The 13,816-nt window shown below is 43.0% G+C and overlaps 1 protein-coding gene across 1 annotated transcript in view; it reads right to left on the bottom strand.

Moving 5' to 3' along the window:
* The window catches only part of GALNTL5 (polypeptide N-acetylgalactosaminyltransferase like 5), a 65,094-nt gene that overhangs the window by 24,618 nt on the left and 26,660 nt on the right, over positions 1-13,816 (bottom strand). The window contains exons 5-6 of the mRNA XM_014739404.3: positions 11,212-11,378; positions 8,399-8,521 (exon numbers count right to left, since the gene is read on the bottom strand). Coding sequence (XP_014594890.2) covers positions 8,399-8,521; positions 11,212-11,378 — 290 coding nt within the window. The remainder of the gene's footprint in view (positions 1-8,398; positions 8,522-11,211; positions 11,379-13,816) is intronic.

Here is a 13,816-nt window from a genome sequence, read left to right as displayed (position 1 = left end):
AAATTCACATCGAGTCCCCTCGCCAGGCTTCGGCGAGCAGCTTTCTCCAAAAATCATCTCTAATTCTAACCATCTGACTCACCGTGGCTGAGTTATCTTATTGCTTCTCAAACATCTATTTTAAAATTTCTTCACGGTGGTGTGTCTGACAACTCACTCTGGAATATACGTCTGCTGTCTTCATGCCTCAATCAAAACTGAGCTAGAGTCCTATTTTGAACTTACATAATTTTTCATACTATTGGCAGCACACACACTGTTCAACACTTTGCATTTTTCACTTAAAAATAGCTTCTATGTTATATAACGTTAACATTTAAAAATTATGTCTGCTAATTTGATAGGTGAAAAACAACATCTGGTTCTCCAAAAAAGATATACAAGTGGCCAACAAGTACATGAAAAGATGCTCAGCATCATCCGTCACTAAGGAAATGCAAATTAAAACCACAGTGAGGTACCACTTCATATCTACCAGGATGGCTAGAATTTAAAGAAAACAAACTCAGAAGACGGAAGATAAGGAGTGTTGGTGAGGATGTGGAAAAATTGGGACGCTCGTACATTGCTGGTGGGAATGTAAATGGTGCAGCTGCTATGAAAAACAATTTGGCAGCTCCCAAAAAGTTAAACAGAATTACCATATGACCCAGTAATTTCACTCCTAGGTACATATTCAAACGAATTCGGACAGACACATGTATGCACACGTTCATAGCAGTACTCTCTACAACAGCCCAAAGGGGAGACAGCCCAAATGGCCGCCAGCAGGTGGATGGAGAAACAAATTGCCGTATATCCATACAATGGAATGTTATTCAGCCATAAAAAGGAATGAAGCGCTGATACACGTACATGTAGATGAATCTCAAAACCATTATGCTCAGTGAAAGGGCCAGACACAAAAGGTATGACTCCATTTACATGAGATGTCCAGAAGAAGTAATCTTGAGACAGAATGCACACTGGCAGTTGCCAGGGGCTGGAGAAGGGCAAATGGGGAGAAACTGCTTAATGGGTGTGGGGTTTCTTTCGAGGTGATGAAAATGTTCTGGAACTCGATGGAAGTGGTGGTTGCACAACATTATAACTATCCAGAAGCAGGTGGACTGCCAGGAAGTCAGATAATTACTGCCCTCCAACTCAAGGTCAACCACCTACAGAGAGGTCTCTTTCTAGGTATTTTAGTGTTCTTTGCCACAAGTGTGGTGGCTTAAAACAACACAAACGGATTATCTTACAGCTCTGTAGGTCAGACGTCCAACACAGGTCTTCCTGGGCTCAAATCAAGGCGTCAGCGGGGGTAAATTCCTTCCTGGAGGCTCCAGGGGAGAATCTGTTTCTGTGCCTTTTCCAGTTTCTAGAAGCTGCCACCTTCCTTGATTCCCTTCCTCCATCTTCAAAGCCAGCCGCAGTGGATGGAGTCCTCGCGCACATCTCTCTGACCCTCTGACCAGAACCTGGGAGGTCCTCCAGTCTTAAGGGCTCGTGTGGTGAGAGTCGGCCACCTGGATAATCCAGGCAAATCTCCCACCTCCAGGCCCTTTTCTTTAATCACAGGTGCCACCTAGGAAACATATTGACAGTCCCAGGGATTGGGGCGACGTCCTTGGGGGAGGGCATTATTCTACCACACTAGACAACAGAACAGTCTCATTCCATGCGAACGTGAAGCAACAATGACGCCCTCAGCGCCAGCTTAGGTTTGGTTAACCTTTTTCTTCTAGGACACCAGTCTCTGCCTTCTTGGCCGCTTGCTGACCATCCGCGCCAGTTCAGTGAACAACCCACTCTTGTGTCTTCACTCCCCCGATTGCACCGCATTTATTCCCCCAAACGTTGTCCTCCGCTGTGGCCCACCCTCTACGCTTTCCACAGGGCCCTCGTTTGAAGTATATTTCCCTACACTGACTTTTTCCACAAAATTCTCCTACAGCCTTCTTGCCTCATGTGAACCCTGACTCTCCCCAGAAGATGCTGCTTCCCCAGCAATGTCACTGGTCAAAAGTTCCTCCTCCTCCTCAAACTCCATGAATCCTTGGGCCCTGGGCAACATCAGCATTTCCCGGCAACCCATGGCTGCCTCCAAACCATAGCGTGTCTGCTCCCATCCAAAAACATCCCCTTTCCTTTAGAGTCATGCCATCTGCTTATAGCTTTCTCTTCCTCACCTTTTCTCCATTTTGCAAAACCCCCGCCTTCTAACTCTCCCTAACGGAGTTATCTACCCAGTCAGTCGTTTTCCTTCCTTCCCTGGGGCACAGCACAGAGTTCGTCACAACACTCTGTCTCAGCTCCTGCAATTTATGGGCAGCTTCCGTAGTCACATGGGCAGCGCCACCGACACAGACAAGTTGACAGGAAGTAATAAATACTATGAGTAAAAGTCAATGAGATAAGGTTGATCGAGAGGGGTAGGCACTTGCTATCTCACATAGGGTGGTTTTGAAAGGCCTCTCGAATAAAGTGACATTTGAATAGAGAACTGAACAAAGTGAGGCAACAGGCTATGCAGACACCTGGAAGAACATTCCAGGGAAAACATCGTGTGCAAGGGCTCTGAGGTAGGGGTATACGTGGTGTGTTTGAGGAGCAGCGAGAAGGTCAGTGCATCTCGAGTAGAGTGAAGGGGAGGCGAATGAGTGAAGAGTGAGAGCAAAGGAACAGATCTGGGAGACTCTGCTAGAGATAAAGAGAGTCACTTCACGATAGTGCAAACGTCAGCTCCTCGGGTAGGTAACACAACTCTAAATGTGCATGCACACATTAATGGCATATGAAAATCCATGTCCGTGTTCAATGGGTACAGTTTATTTTATGTAAATTGTATCTCAATAGAGTTGATAAAAATGAAAAAAAGAATAAGCGGGCATGGACAGCCCCTAGTAGGTGATACCTAAATCCTTGTTTGGATGAGAGAATACATGAATAAGTTAATGATGGGTCACCAGCTGCTGCCTCACCTGCTCGCACCACAGGGTGGCACAGCTGCTAACCTGGGAGCAGTGCCTGGACCAGGCAGCCCACAGCCCGGGGTGGTGGCAGGCAGCAGGCGAATATAGATTGACAGCTTGCAAGCACTGACAAAATTACAAGAAAAATGAATAGACAAATCCACAATCTTAGTTAAAGATTTTAATATAACCCTATCAGAAATTTATAAATCAAGTCAAATTAGATGAATAAAAATATAGAATATTTGAACAACAAAATTAGATATATACACAGAACCTACAACCAAAAAGAAAATTTACATTTTTAAAAAATACACATGGGAGTTTTGAAAAATTGGCCCAGCTTTAAGACACAAAGGAAATCTCAACAAAACAGACCACAAATTCTAACAATAATATAATTAACCTAGTAGTCAATAATTAAAAGACAATTTAAAAAATTTCTTATGTTTGGAAAGTTTAAAAGTCACTTCTTAAAAACTACCTAGGCTAAAGAGGAAACCAAAAAAGATACCAGTGCCTAGATAGCTTATAGGCCAATTTTATGCAACTTTCCAAACACTGATAATTTATTTTATGTAGATATTCATAAAAAAGGAAAAAGTAAAACCGTACGATTCATTCTATGATTGTAGTAAAGCAAAGTATAAGAAAACAGTACAAAAGAGGAAAATTATAAACCAACCTTACTTTTGAACACAGAGGCAATGTGTGTATATGTGTGTGAGAGAGAGAGAGAGAGAGAAAGGATGGTGGGGAGAGGGAGAGAGAGCATGCGCGTGTCCGAAGCGGGTGTTGTAAGACGTTAATATCTAGTGAATCTAGAGGAGGGTTTATATAACTGTTCCGTGGGTTTGAAAATTTTCAAAATAAAAAATTAATAAGACTCTACTTCTTCTCCCTAAAAAACCCACAAACTTTATGGTAGTATTATGGGTTGATTTTGTCCTTCAAAAAGATGTATTCAAGTCCTACCCCTAGGACCTCAGAATGTGACTTTATTTGGAACTGGGGTCATTGCAGATGTAATTAACTAGGATGAGGCCCTACTGGAGCAGAGTGGGCCCTTAACCCTACATGACTGGTGTCCTTATAAGGAGAGGGAGATCTGGACACAGACAGACACACAGGGAGGAGGCCGTGTGACCAGAGACGGGGACTGGAGTGACGCAGCTGCAGCCAAGGACTGACAGCCACCACCAGAAGCTGGGAAGAAACAAGGAAGCATTCTTTCCTACAGCTTTCAGAGGGGGCACAGCCCTGCCGACACCTTGATTTTGAACCTCCAGCCTCCAGAACTGGGAGACAATAGATTTCTGTCGTTTTAAGTCAGCTGGTTTGTGGTCCTTTGTTACGGCAGACCTAGGAAACTAATATTGGTAAACATAATATTTAAGTGAAAATTTAGAATTGTTCCCATTAAAGTCAGGAACAGGGAAGGGATGCCTACTGTCGCCACTTTTATTCAACGTTAGAGAGGAAGAGGGAAAATTGTCTATTTTCTGTTAGAAGATGCAAGAGATTCTATCAACTAGCCAATAACATTTACGAGAGTTTATGGAGGTTTCTGGTTATAAAATCAAATATGCAAAAGAATCTCATTCCTATATATCAATAATAATTTAAAAATGCAACAGAAAGGGGCCAGCCCCGTGGCTGAGCGGTTAAGTTCGCACGCTCTGCTTTGGTGGCCCAGGGTTTCGTCAGTTCAGATCCTGGGCGCAGACATGGCACCACTCATCAGGCTGTGCTGAGGCGGCATCCCACATGCCACAACTAAAAATATACAACTATGTGCCCAGGGGCTTTGGGGAGAAAAAGGAAAAATAAAATCTTAAAAAACAAAAAAGCAACAGAAAGATCCCAAATCATAATTTTAAAAAAAACACAAAAACTCAAGATAAACAGAAATAAATCTTTGCAAGTGATATCTATGGAGAAAATAATAAAACATTATTGAGAGAACATGAAAGCAGATCTGGATAAATGTCCATGGATGGGAAGACATCATTAAAAAGATGTAAATTCTTCTCTATTTTCATCTATAAACTCAATGCAATTCCAAGGAAGATCTCAATAGATTTTTTCATGGAACTTAATAAGATGATCCTAGTTAAGATGATTTTGCAGAATGAAGTGGAAATATTTGTCCTACCAGATATGAAAACTTCTTATCAAGCTATCCTAATCAAGAGAGGGTATGATTAGCCTAGAAATACGCAAATGCAATAATAGAGCAGAAGAGAGAAGCCAGAAATAAACGCAGGAATATACAGATATAAGTGATGGGAGTAGCATTGCAGTCCATGGAGAAAGAGTGGACTGTTTAATGAACAGTGTGGGGACAACTGGTTATCCATAAAGAAGAAATTAGATTAGATTCTCACCTTACACCGTTCCCAAAACAATGAATTCTAGGCAGATTAAACATGTAATGTAAAAAGCAAAAATTTTCAAAATGCAGAATATCATCATGATCTCAGAGCAAGGAAGGATTTCTTAAAGAGGACATAAAAATCATAAGGAAAAATATTGATAACTGATTATTTTATTATTTAAATTAAAGCTGGTTGCAATTATAATAATAAGTCTCCAAAGTACATAATGGCTCAAATTCAATAGAAACTCATTTCTGCTCTTTAGCAGTCCAAGGCGGGTGTTTCTGATGAGGGGGAGCCCTTCTCCATGGGGCCATTCGGGGACACAAGCTGAGGGAGGCTCTTCCATCTTCAACCATGGCCTCCAAAGTCACCTAGTCATCTCCACCCCCACCAGCTAGAAGGGGAGACAGTGAGGAGTGAGACAAGTCAACCTCTGAAAAGCCTTAGTGGAGAAATGACACGTATCACTTGCACTTAAATCCCGTGGTGAAAACATAGTCACAAGGCCATGCCTACTGCCAGAGAGGCTGGAAAGTTCAGTCTAGCTCTGCGCCCAGCAAGAGGGAATGGGTTTTTTTGTGAACTGAAAGACTTAAAAACTTCTGTTCAACATAAGACACCATCAACGAGGATGGAAAGACAAGCCGTAGACTGGGGAATGATAGTCTCAGTGTATATAACACATGATTTGTATCATAAAGGACACCTTGAGATCAATAACAACAATACAAACAACCCAGTCAAAAAGTTGACAAGGGATACAAACAGACAAAAGTCACAGAAAAATCTATAAACAACCTACAAAAATATTAAAAAATAGTCTACAATGCTAGTAATCAAGGAAATGCCAAGAAAATAAAGGATACCAATTTTTGACCAATTTTGGCAAACATTAGAATAACTGGTAATATCCAGTGCTCGCTAGGCTCCAGGGCAAGGGCCTTCCTGCACCCTGTGATGGGGCTGTTAATTGGTGCAATCCTTTTTAGGACAATTTGGCAGTATCCATCAAAATCTCAAATAAGAATTCCCTTTTGCTCAGCAATTTCACTTTCAGCAATATATCCCATAAGTACAAGCACACATTTGCAGAAGATATATGTACAAGAATTGCCAGTGCAGCATTTTTTTTGAGTAATGATATAAAATAAAAATGATCAATTGAAAAGTGGCTAAACAAATTATCACAATTCATTATGGAATCCATATGGAATGCCATACTATGCAGCAATTAAAAACTGAGGTAAGGGGCCAGCCCGGTGGTGCAGTGGTTAAGTTTGCATGCCCCACTTTGGCAGCTGGGGTTCACAGGTTCGGATCCTGGGCGTAGACCTAGCACCACTCATCAAGGCGTGCTGTGGCGGTGTCCCATATAAAAATAGAGAAAGATTGTAACAGACATTAGCTCAGCGACAATCTTCTTCAAGTAAAAAGAGGAGGATTGGTAAAAGATGTTAGCTCAGGGCCAATCTTCCTCACACACAAAAAACAAAAAAACCCCCAAAAACCTGAAGTAGGTCTTAGGCACCATCATGGAAAAAGTTCCAAAACATTAAAATTAAATTAAAAGAGTAAGTCTCAGGACAATATGTATAGTATGATCCCATATATTTAAAAATCCTTAAAGGTGTGTGTGTGTATACATACATACACACATATGTATATAAACACATGAAAACAAAGGTCTGAAAAAACATAGCCCATGCTGTGTTAGTGGTTTGTATTGTGTTCTGCACAATGAATATGTAGTATCTGTGTAGTTGAATAAGAGAATGTCTCAAATGATCATGCCAACATAGAAAAAGAGAATCAAATTTTGCTTTTATTTGCCCTTCCACTAAGTAAGAAGGTGCCTCTCTAAGGAACAGAGACATTTTGTCAGATTGCAACATGGGCTGATGAAATACCCCTGAATGTTACCCATCTCCTTTGGCTCTAGTTTAATATTCTGCAAACAACCCTCTGACCATTAAGTTTCCAGGACGCTTGACAGTTGGAATGCTCAGATCCCCCTCGGGACGCATCCCCCAGCATGCTGACTGCTCACGGCTCACAGTCGAGTCCCTTCTCAGGAACTGCCCTTGGTGGAGGATGGGGTCTGCCTTGTCCAACGTGATGCGCCTTCCCTGGGGGGCGGGGGTGTCCTCATCCATGCCTGGTCCCCTTACCTGGATGTGGGACCTCTCTGCACCGCTCTTGGTGGCTCAGGGGGCTCAGGTTTCCCTTTAAGAGAACCTGCTGTGAGGAAGGGGTCTGACCGCTTCCAAACCTTTGGGATCTACTGCGGTATTCACACCAAGGCCATGCTCTCCCCAGGGGGCTCCCAGCCAATGACCAAGCACTGCGTGGGTGTGTGAGGAGGGGCACCGGATGGGGGAGGACCAGAGCTGGGCCATTTGGGCCCAATGCAGGACTCCTCTAATGGGCCATCTGGGGCTCCCCACTAGCCCAACTGAACCTTTCTGACAGCCACAGAGCAGACTGAAGCTCTTTCAACCCAAACCTCTCTCCCTTCACAGGGGTCAGGTCAGAAGCTTCCAGCCCACACTTCTCCTTCTCCCCTTACCCTTCACAAATGTTTCTTCCATGAACTCATTCTCCTCTCATCTCACCTTGGTCTCTGCTTCCCAGAGGCCCTGAGCTGACACCCATCCTAGTTGCAGAGTTTCCTGTGGGATCGGCAGCTGCCCCACAGCTCCCCTCTCCACACAAAGTCCTGCTTTCCTCACTCCGTTACAGGCGTGGTTCCCAAGAGCACCCCAGTGGGCTCGCTGCACGGGCAACTTCATCTCAGAGTTTGTATCTGGAGAAACTCATCTCGTAACAGGGGGCTGACACAATGGCCCCTGCAAAAGGATATCTTTTATTTGAGATAACAAATTGACATTTCGAAGTAGAATACTTTCAGAGCCAAAAGCAGATTAAAGATTCACAAGGCTGAGATATATTTCTACTCTTCTGTTTACGTCAGGGGGGACATGGAGGGCCTCCCTGAGGATTATTTCTGCACGGGCAGGAAGACCTCTGTGACATAGATACTGAGTCATTGTCCCAAGTTCATACCTGAAGCAAGAGAGGCTCCAATTAGCCTTGCTCGAATCAGTCCCTCTTTCTTTTTGTTTCTTATTAATTTTATCTTTCCCCGAAAAAATTCCAGGTGATGGTCTAGTTTTTCTTTCAAATCATCTGGAAAAAAAATCCAACATTTGACTATTTATAGACGGTAACTACAGAAATTAAAGCAACTTATCACAATTTTGGTTGATCCCTAAAAACCATGCTATTCTCCAGAAGTTCTAACTTTAAAAGAAAATTTTATCCTATGTAAGGAAGAGAAAGAAAAGTGATTCAGCATCAAAATCAACTGTAAACATTCTTCTTTGCTTCTAGTGAGATATTTCTATCTTAATAAATCACTATTAAAATTTTAAGAGAAAAGGCATGAGCTATGGCGCTTTGGAGCAATCTGACTTTATTACTAACAGCTGGCTTCTAACTTGGTAGTAACTCTTAGGCAAGTTATCAAACCAGTCGAGTCTCAATTTCCTCGTCGGTGAGAAGGAGTAGCCACCATATTCCTTGCAGTACTGTAGTGAGAGGAAGAAACACATCACTCAGTACAGAGCTTGGTGCCTAACAGTCACTCAATATTCGGAGGTTAACATGATGATGATAAAGGCTGGGCTCAGGTGAGATGGATACAGATGCCTCAGAAGTCTAAATTCCTAAGTCCTAGGAATCTGGATCAGGAGGTTAAGGGTCAACAGAAGCAGGTTCATTGTAATCTTGGCAGAAGGAGTGATATCCTTCCTTGTCCTTAAAAAGAATGCCAGGGCCCTGCTCAGAGGCCGACTGCAGGCTGCACAGCTTCTCCTGCAGGGTTGGGGCAGCATCTCTGCTCAGACGTCTGCAAACACCTCTCTAACATGCAGGACACAGAGGAACTCTGAGAGCCAGACCCAGGAGGAAACAAAGGCAGTTCTGGCAGTGGAAATCACTGACATGAAGTGGAGGGCTTGAGTTTTTCAGAAGATGGTCATGTTGTTGGCTTGTAGTCTCGGGAAACCAGGACTATGAGAAAAGTGGATGGCAGCACATCAGCTCTGAGCATGCCTCTCATGTAACTCAATGGCGGCAGATCCCTGGGCCCCCATCCCCTGCTCCCCAGGTTGAGGGAGTCCATCGGCAGTGCCTACTGGTGTCAGCTGGGAAAGACCAGCTGTCGTTCAAAACTCTTCTCCTAGAGCCCACATGAAATCACTGTGAATTAAATGTGGGAACTTGTTGGTCCTGAGTTCCATCAGAACACAGAAAACCTCCCTTCCTGCATTTCCTGTGTTTGAGGTTCTATGTGGGTCTAAGACTAAGTTCCTTGGTGGGGTGGGTGAAATCACCACAAATCAGGTGACCGTGGATCAAGAAGTAGAGGTATCCGGTCTGGAAGCACACCCATATCTTGGTCATCAGCAGCGATTCCCCTGATGCCTAAAGAAAGTATGAGCAGGTCACTGGGTATGTCTCTGAACTCATGGCGTGGTTCTGAGAGGTGAGGGGAGGAGTCCTGTAGTCATCCTGGAACTTCATCTCCACGGCAGGACCCTTGTCCCTCTGGGTGGAAGTTAGAACTCCATAGTCCAGCAGAAGATCCTACCCTGTTCCCTGCTCATGGCTTTACTGGGGACTTCCCGCCCAGCATGTGGCCAATGTGTTGCTCAGTGCTACTGATCAGCTAAGGACTCTGACCATCTCTCCACATCGTCTCCCGTGCACAGGACTAGAAATAAACAGTGCTGTACCCCTCCAATATGGGCGGCTCCTGTAGAAATAACGTCATATATGACAGTGCCTGGCTAATGTGAAATTCCTGAATACAGCTGACATTAGCTTGAATTACATTCCCCCTTTGAACTGATGCACCTAGCGTCACTTCCCGATGGGTGAACCTCCTGGGACGTCTTCTTCTGTTCCCCTGCCTGTTCTTCCTACTGTTTCTCCCCTCTTTCTTTCTCAGCCCATAGTGGGTCAGAGTGACAGCAGATCAGGTAAACTTTTGGGTAGGAACCTATGCCATGCTGACTGCTTCCGTGGGAAATGGACCCCACAGGCACCTGCAGACTCCAAAGATCTTTTCGCTAATCTGGGTCCTATTGGTTTGCCTCAGGTTTGTAAGTGTAAAATAAACAAGTAATTTCAAATGCTGAGTTGTTAATCAGATTTTGTAGTAGTATCACGATTCTTTAAAGCCAGTGAGCACGGAGGAACAAGCACCGAACTATGGTTGGTCTCATTAGAGTTCTATCATGTAGAGTGCCTGGAGCGTGGCATCTCCCTGCATTAAGCCCTGTAATAGTTCCCCGTTTTCTCCAGATAAAATCCAAACAATGCCTTTTATGAGTGGTTGCCTTCTTACATCTCTGGTTTTATGCCCACTCCCTCCCCATCAACGCCATACTCATACATAAACTACATAAATACAGAACTCTTCCAAACTCATCATGTTTTCTCTTCCTCTGAGCCTTTACAATGCTATTTCTTCTGCCTAAAACACTTTTTCCTTCCTTTCTATCTAGATAACTCCAACTCACCCTTCAGACCTCAGTTTAGATGTCGCTTCTTCCTGAATGTCATTGACGATCTTTAAAGACCAGGTTGGTGCCCTACGTTTAGCTCATGGAAGCACTAACCATCCCCATTAGCCCAACACCGTAAGGACAGGAAGCAGCTCTTACATCCCGCCAGTGTACCCAACGGCACCCAGCACACTGTCTGCCTCAACATCCACCAAAAAATGTTCTTTGTATAAAATAACTCCAGCACTATCAGAGATAGCACTGCCCTCACGGTAGATTAGACAGATCACTAGCGTTCTGCCTCACCAAATTCGCTCATGTCGTCTACCAAAATAATTTCTTCAAGGACACGGTATGGAGTGAGTTTCATGACACTGGACACTGTCCGTAACAAGGCATTAAATTCTTCATTGTGGAAGCAAATGACAATGCTGGCAGAAGGTAGCCTGGTTGGGTAATGTTTTTGAAGACACCTGCAGGCATAAATAAGAGGAAGAAAATGATTCATCTAAAAGCCTTAGGTGTTTTGGGATCTCATTCAAACACCTTTCTTCATTTGCACTTTTTTCCTCTTTATTCCTCTAATTGATTATTATGATAATAATGTAGCAGGATATTTAAAAATACAAAAATTAAGATACAAAAATTTCTTTAACTTCTTATGCTGTTCTAATATTTTCTAAATCACTCCTTCCTTCTTAATGTCGGTAACAATTGCTCTTATGACTCTGTTTTGATAATATTAGTTCTATTTGAACATAGGATAAACACAAATTATACATATATTTTGGTTTCTATTATAAAAATGAATTAATAAACTTACACACATTTAAAGATTCAAATTAACTTTATTGCACTATCTTCAAAGAAAATTCGTACTTTTTCCTATATTTGTGTAGTCTGTTGCTACACAAATGTAGTGGATATGGTGCAATTGGATTTCTTCCAAGGATTTGATAAAAGTGTATTTATGTACGTATGCACTGGAGAGAAAAATAGAAGCTGAATTCTACTAACATTAGTTATTAGCTGTTAAAGTGTTGTTTGGATTGCTATATTATTTGGTTGTATTTTGAAATATTTTGGTTGTAAATGACAAATCCACTGGAACTACCTTAAGTGTAAGAAAAAGAGCTATGTTGTAAGGGCACCCAAATGTCTCCTAAGACCTAGTGACAGGCGTGTGGCTGGAGCCTCCCAGAACGATTGGAACCGGAGGCTTGAAAGCCACCAGGACACTCTCTCCATTTCTGCTCTGTCTGTATGTCTGGGGATAATAATAATGATAACAAAAACACTATCAGCCTGCCTCATGGATTGTGAGAATCAATGAACTGATACTTATAAAGTGCTCAGAGAGGGCCTGGCAGGTAGTAAGTATTATATAAGGCTCATTATATGATTCTTATTCTCTCTCTGCAACCTGGCTTGTTTCCACTTCTTTACTCCAGAGTGGGAAATGTGACTGACATCAGTATATCTTAGAGTCCAGCACCCAAAGAGAAACTGTTAAGACTTTCTCTTTTGCAAAAATTCACAGGAAAGGATTCATTGGTCCAACGTGGCTCAGGTACCCATCCCTGGGCTAATCAACTGTGGCCAGATAGTAGGGTCAAAATAGAAAGTCACTATTCCCACTGCATCCATGTAAAGGGGATGGGGCAGGGAGCACTGGAAGGGAGGTGCTGGGTAGGCAGTCCGATAGGGTCCTAGACAGACCTTCTGTATATTCATGGCTTGAAATCACCATGGAAGAGGAGGGCTTTGTCCTGGTCAACATTTTTATCCAAGATGAGATGAAGATATAGAAGGCATGTCTACCAAGTGGAAGCTGACATTCTGCTCAAAGGAATGAGAATATGAAAGATGACAGAATCAAGAAAAGACCCGAGAGGATGGGAAAGGGGGTGGGTGCCACATCTTGCACATAGGTTGAAAGCAGCAAGTGGAAAAATGGGGCTACATAGAAATATATAGAAAAATGATTACAAGGCTTAAATTCCAATAGGATCATTGAGTTATCAAAGAAGAAGTCAATGAGAAAGACGGAGAGGGAAAATGGAAGGATAATACCAAGAATGAGACCGATGATGGTCCAGGGTGAATTCGTGCTACTCAGATCTCATCTCTAATATTATTTCAATCCTGGGTATATAATTTTAAGAAAACTATAGATAAACTGAGCCTCTTTAGAGGAATGAGACAGTGATAGCAAAGGAGCCTGAAACCATATCACACAAGGACTCTTTAGACCCCTAAGAGAAATCTGGTGTGTACGGGTTTTTCTAAAATTAAATGATAAATGTTGCTGTGGTCTTTCTATATAGAAAAACTTTCCTGACCTAAATAAGTGGTTTTTCAGGGTAAAAGTAATTTGGACAAGGCCTGAGTTTGGTTGTCCTCAGTTCGCTGATCTACTCTTTGCTGATTGTATAGATTACCAACAGTGTAGTATAAAGCAGGACTATTATGGGTTGAGTTGTGTCCCCCTCAAATTCATGTGATGGAGTCCTAACCTCCAGTACCTCAGAACGTGGCCTTGTTTGGAAATGGGCTGTTGCAGATGTAACGAATGAGACGTCATTAGAGTGGCTCTCATCCAGTAAGACTGGTGTCCCTATAAAAAGGAAAATTAGGACCCAGGATGGACAGCCCCAGAGGGAAGACGATATGAAGAGACACAGGGAGAAGACGGCCGTGTACAAGCCAGGGAGAGGGCCTGGAACACATCTTCCCTCACAGCCCTCGGAACCACCGACCCTGCCAGTACCTTGGTCTCCAACCTGTAGCCTCCAGAAGCGGGAGAGAATACATTTCTCTTTGAGCCCCCTAGTGTATGGTGCTTTGTTACAACAGCCCTACCAAACCAATAGAAGGATGTTAAATTTTAATGTGCATAAATACCCCCTGG

This window comes from Equus caballus, chromosome 4 (genome assembly GCF_041296265.1).
Source record: "Equus caballus isolate H_3958 breed thoroughbred chromosome 4, TB-T2T, whole genome shotgun sequence".
Classification (NCBI taxonomy): domain Eukaryota; kingdom Metazoa; phylum Chordata; class Mammalia; order Perissodactyla; family Equidae; genus Equus; species Equus caballus.
The sequence above is the reverse complement of the archived record's forward strand: the minus strand, read 5'-3'. Positions and strand labels throughout refer to the sequence as shown.